The sequence below is a fragment of the Vombatus ursinus genome, unplaced genomic scaffold (genome assembly GCF_900497805.2).
Source record: "Vombatus ursinus unplaced genomic scaffold, bare-nosed wombat genome assembly UNPS02014768.1, whole genome shotgun sequence".
Lineage (NCBI taxonomy): Eukaryota > Metazoa > Chordata > Mammalia > Diprotodontia > Vombatidae > Vombatus > Vombatus ursinus.
In genome coordinates, this window is record NW_020954546.1 from 4,830,286 (window position 1) to 4,836,296 (window position 6,011).

The 6,011-nt window shown below is 48.1% G+C and overlaps 1 protein-coding gene across 4 annotated transcripts in view; it reads right to left on the reverse strand.

Moving 5' to 3' along the window:
* LOC114043102 (tuftelin-like) overlaps window positions 1-3,327 on the reverse strand; it is a 46,237-nt gene extending 42,910 nt beyond the window's left edge. For all 4 annotated transcript variants that reach the window (XM_027862043.1, XM_027862040.1, XM_027862041.1 and 1 more), the window contains exon 1: window positions 3,194-3,327. In XM_027862043.1, coding sequence (XP_027717844.1) covers window positions 3,194-3,253 — 60 coding nt within the window. In that variant the 5' untranslated portion in view covers window positions 3,254-3,327. The remainder of the gene's footprint in view (window positions 1-3,193) is intronic.
* Between the last annotated feature and the right edge of the window lie 2,684 nt (window positions 3,328-6,011).

The following is a 6,011-nucleotide window of genomic DNA, read 5'->3' on the forward strand; positions in this document are numbered from 1 at the left end:
CAGGAGTTCTTAGCCTGAATCCATGAACTTAGGTTTTTTTCTTTTTAAAAAAATTTTGATAACTATAATTCAATATAATTGGTTTCTTTTGTAATCTTATGTATTTCATGCATGTGTAAAAACATTATGTGAGGAGGGGGCCCACTGGCTTCACCAGACTTGGCACAAGTGTCCCCTCAAAAAAAGGTTAAGGGGGGAAGCTAGGTGGCACAGCAGATAGAGCTCTGCCCTTGGGAGTCAGGACGACCCGGGTTCAAATCCCATCTCAGACCAGCCACTTGACACACACTAGCTGTGTGACCCTGGGCAAGTCACTTAACCCTGAATGCCTCACCGAAAAGGAAAAAAAAAAGGTTAAAGAAAAGTGGTTAAGTAGATAACAAGAAGCAGGAAGGTGAATCTTGGGAGCGGGGGAAGTTTAGCAAAGTCAGAGAATCCATGCCAAAGACCATGGCACGTAGCAAGCATTTAACAAATGCCTTTCAATTCATTTAAATAAGAGGCATTTAGGTTATCCGCTGTTTTCCTTCATCCCTACTGCTGTCCTCCTCAACAGAGAAAGGGGAAGTCAGAGGATGTTTTAAGGCTCATATAAATCATGTCTACATGTGTTCTTAGACATGCAAAGATGGGAAAACCCTAAAACACATCCTGGTTTTTTATTCCCCTCCTGGATTCCATGTTTTGGTTCAGCTAGCTACACTGCCCACCCACAAAGGAATTCATCAATAAGTATTAACGGATTTTTGGAGACCAGCCAGAGAGTCATAAATCCTAGGTGCTTGACTTGGGCTAGGTCAGAAGAGAAAAATTCAGAACATCATGGTGGGGGGTGGGGGAGCCTTCTCTGATTTCCTGCTTTTCATCCCCACCCACCTCCTTCAAGTTTCAGGAAGAGCTAGTAACTGGCCAGTTTATTTCTCCCTAATCTCAGTGTAAGATAAACCTTTGCTTTGACCCCTATGGACAAAAAGCATGAGGGAATTTCTACCTCCCCTTTGTTCAAAGGCATCTGGTTTCAGATTCTTTCTGAAAGTAGAAGATGGTCTGAATTCCATTCTCCCCATTTCCTTATCCATTTTTCTGCTCTACCAGACAAGGGAAAAAAAAATGAGACTGAAGGAACAGGGATCCACTCTCAACAAAACCAGTGCTTTGGCCTAATAACCTCAGGAGTGTCATCTCTGAGACTCAATTTCTTCATCTGTAGAGACTTGAATATCTTTCTTCCTGTTCATTCCCTGCCCCTCGAACCCCTCCCCCCCCACACACCTTCTCCCTGCCCTCATAAGGAATCAGGAGCAACAAATCGTAAGGCTAGCTAGGGCAAAGAACAAAAGAGAATCAATGTCCTCCTGTTAAGAATCCAGAAACTGGGATAGGATAAAGAAAGAAAAGTAACCACTGCCTATAAGGAGACATGGTCTGGTGGGAGCAGGACCAAGGCATCTATTTGCTTGAAAGAAACTCGATTTCCCTTGCTGGGGGGCAGGAGACAAAGGAAAAGATGGGTGAATTCCAATGCCAATTATATGAAATCACCACCACACAAATATAATTTAACTGAATTAACATGTGAGTTGGACAAGGGCCATCTCAAGGACAATGCATCGGGCAGTCACAGAAGAAGAGAATAAAATCCAGAGAGAAGGGAGACACACCTCCTTACAAACATTACTTATCCTGTTTCACTCTACACCATAGCAGCTTGAAAATCTATGAAACCAGACACACCCACGCTGGGTTAAAGTTCCCTAGAGGAGCCAGAAAACATTGAACCATACAACTAACCCTTCACCTCCTCTCCCCAGGAAACTCTAGGAACAGCTGGGTAGTGGGGTGAGAGGGGACAAAGAAGTGGTGGGGCACACGTGAATTGGGGCAGGGAGATCTCTGGGTCCCGCGTAGCAAAGGACCAGTGCCCAACTCCTCCTCCTCCTCCCTGGCCTCCCGCAGACTTGGCGATCAAAGACGGAAGTAAAACTAAAACAGGCTTCGGGTCTCACCAGAAATAGGTTGGGGTCAGAGCATGAGGATAGAGGCATAGTCCTATGAGAGGCTCTCCTGGGAGAAAGCCCCTCTCTCAAAGAAAGACATGACTCTCTGGGTGGTTTTCATTTGAATCTTGCTCTACAGGAGAAACCTCAGGAACCTGAATAAGAAGGGGAAAGGGCTGTCCCAGTCTTTTTTGTTGTTGTTAGTCCAAAAAGTACCCTGCATCAATCTTTTAAGAGCTCAGGTGCATCTCTGATGCTACAGGACACAAAGAGAAACCAGAAACTGAGAGATAATCAGATACAGAGTAAATAAAAAGCAGGACCTCCCTGGATTCACAATCCTGTCACATAAATTCGTTTTCACCATGCATCACACCATCAAATTTTAACATGGCACTTCTAGGTAGACCTAAGTGATTTGCCTCACAATGAATCTGCGAGGTGGGGAAAGCAAATACTATTATAATCCCCATTTTACAGATGAGAAAAACTGAAGGAACAGAGGAGCTCATCAGTTTTTCCAGGTTCACACAGCAATTAAGATCTTAATTAGGACTCCCAATCCACTTGACTCTTTCCCCCCCCCTATTATCTTCTGGCTCCTCACCGGCATCAAAGAATCTCCAACTTCCTTCGAGGATCATCAGCTAAGGTTGCCACCCTCTCTATAAAGCCTTTCCTGATTTCCCCTCAATGGTTATTTCTGTCTCTCTTCTCAAACTACCTGGTATTATAAGTTCCTTATGTACTCAAGTGCCGCTCTCCAGCAGAACGTAAGTTCTGGGAGGGCAGAGGCTTTACTTCCCTTTATTCCCACGTACAATTAGCTGAAGCACCTAGCATATGGCCAAGGGCTCCATGAAGACAGGTTGAATCCAAGTATATCCTCCCTACCTCTCGCAAGGTTCAGTCGACGAGGGATGGCTAAAGTCGTCACCGCCACCGGCAGTGTCCCGAGGAGTCAAGGACGGGCTGTCGCCCTCCAAGCGCAGGGGGCCCGATACTCCCGAACCAGGTCCGAGAGCGGTACCCGGCGGGAGGATGAGGGGTGGAAGGAGAAGGGGCACAGGAGTGGGAGGAAACGCCTAAGACAACCGTGCGAAACTGGGGATAGGGCGGGGAAAGGGAGCAGGGCAGGGAAAGAAGCGATGGGGGACGGGACCGAGCCCTGGCCGGCCGCTGCCCCTTTTTCTTACCTCGCTCTCCCCTTCGGAGTGCAAGTCCACCAGAGCACACCAAGAGCGCGTCCCGTTCATTGTCTTCTGGCCCCGGACCGCGCCGGAGCGGCTCCGAAAAGGCCAGCACCTACCTCCGCGGAGGTCCAGATCCGAGTAAGAAGGCGGGAGGTTGAGAACGCCCCCCTATATGTAGGCGCATCGGGCTACGGGCAGCCGGGGAAGCCACGCCTCCTCTCCGTCTAAGCTCAGCCAACTGGAAGAGGGCAAAGAAGGGGGGGCGGGGAAGCAGCTAGGGGCGTGCCAGGGCAATTGGAGCCTGGCCACGCCCTCTGGCGGCAGTTTCTATTTGCATAAAGGGCGGGGTTATGGCGCCACACAGGAGGGACTTCCCAGGTCTCCAATGTTAATTTCAGTCGTGTTACTTTACCAGCCCGGGAGCATAGGAAGAGTTGTAGAGCAACAGAGCGCTGAGATAAATGTGGTCCAGCCCCGCCTTATTGAACGGCTAAGAAAACTGAGACCCAGAGAGGGGGAGTGGCCTATCCAAAGTCAGACAGATAGTAAATAAAGTAGATTCTAGGTCATCTGACTTTCAAGTCAACTTCTTTTTCCTCTCCATCTGGACTTCCTCACCGACTCCTTCCCCGGCCCCAAGCAAAGAATCAGTTCCCAGCTGTTCTGGATGGATGGAACTAAAGGGTACTAGGTGGGGGAGGTGTTAGAACTCCAGAGAGGAATCCAGTCAAGCAGTGGAAAGGGAAGGTGTTGCAGACTCTCGACTTGGAGACTCTGCTACTTGGACAAGCCTCAGTTTCCTCATCTGCAAAAGGCTGGGGGGAAAAAAAGGACCTTTCTAGCTCTAAACCCTATAATATTGTGAGTCTGAGAGCTTTGTGGGGCTGGATGGCCCCTTTCCCTTCTCTCTGTAGTTTATCATGTCAGCAAGTCCACCTCACTAAAGCTGGGTTTAGGCCTGCTTGTCAGGTGCCCTGATTTGGCAAGAACCTGCCCGTGAATGCCAGCTGGTTTTGTTTTTGCCCAGGCGGGGCTTATTAGACTCAACTGCAGCTGCTCTCCTCTATGGGCGATACAGGTGGGCTGAACTGCCAAAGAGCATCTGTACTCCCAGGAACTGGATGGGCTTGCCCTCCCTCATTAGTCTTGTAACTTGATCCCAGGGAGCCATCTTGTATGCTTCACAAAATTGTAGAATTTCCCCATTGGAAAGAATCTCACAGGTTATCTAGTCCAAACTGGAGCAGACTAAGAATTCCCCCAACAAAAAGTCAATGCTCCACTTGAAGGGTTTCAGTGATGAGCATCACCAGATATTTCAGTGCCAGCTTATTCCACTTTGGGAGAACGCCAACTTGTAGTTTTTCATTTTCCTTATCGGCCTCTGCTGGATTCTGCCCTTTGGAGTCAACTAGAATAAATCTAGCCTCCCTTTTATGTGACGTTCCTTTCAGTATTTGAAGATAAGCAATATCATTCAAAGGCAGCTTGGTGGCATAGAGGACAGTGCTAGATTTGGAGTCAAGAAAACTCGAGTTTGAATCCAGCCTCAGATAACTAAGCTGTGTGACTGTAGGCAAATCATTTAATCTCTCTCAGTCTGTTTTCTCATCTGTAAAAATGAGGAAAATAGCACCTACCTCACAGGGTTGTTGAGGATCAAATGAGATAATATATGTAAAACACTCTGCAGACCGTAAAGCACTAAATAAGTGTTAGCTGTTATTGTTAGCTCTTGTCAGGCTCCTCCCTAAGTCTTGTTTTCTAGGCAAGACAGCCCCAGTTCCTTCAAATGATCTTTGTATTCATGGCTCTCACCCAGTTGGTTGCATGCTTCTGGATGGACTCTAGTTCACCAATGTCCTTTTATGAAGTTTCTTACTATGCAGACAAGTAATAGCAAAGGACTGTAGGCAAGCGTATCACAATTTTCATGTTGATAGCAATTTTCCAACAACAGCTCAAGAAGTATGAACAGGCAAGAAGAAATTGCAAAGACAGGTGAGCAAAACCCTCTTTCTTCTACTTAAACATCTCAAAGGAAGAGAAGACAAGAGAGTGAAGCTTTGGCATGAGACCCAGAGGTTCTAGTGCCTAGCTCAGGCACTCTACTATTCTAGGCAGGTGACTATCACACTGGGTCACAGGGAAGTTAGGGCTCCTCCTCAGAATGAGCCATGAGAGTGGCATTGGAAGGATTGCAGGTGGCCTCAGGCACATGTTTGGCAAGTTTGCTGCTGTCACACCCCTGTGCTGCTAAAACTCAAATCCACCAGGTACCCTGGAAGGTAGCTCGGAGATGAACGGGCACTAGATAGCCCCATGCCTGGAGATAGGCTTTGGGGTGGCTTCCCCTTTCAAAGCAGACACTTGAACAGGATTGGCAGAAACTCTGCCCCCGCCCCCACCCCCACCCCCCACCACTCCAGGCTACCCCAGGCAGGGATTGGGCCCTATGCCAAGTAAAAATGGGTGGGGACCCTTGTACCTGAGAGATGGATGTTGGGGAGTTCCCTTTCTCCTTGTCCTGATAGCCTCAGGGAATAAGAGAACTGGTTCTATATCTGCCCAATCATTCCTCCCACCCCTTCAAAGCCCCTCAGCCCCTATCAGACTCCACAACCTCCATGCCGTTTGCACTTCCCTCGAATTTAGTGGAGAATGGGATAGGTTGTACTGCCAGGACTCCTGGGTTTCTCTCAGGTCCCAGCTTGTGCTGCTCAACCCCCTCCCCTCCCCTGCCCCATCATGTAGTGCTGTGAACTCCAGCGGTTAAAAGGGTCTTACTTCATAGGAAAGCAACCACACAGGGAAGATGAGG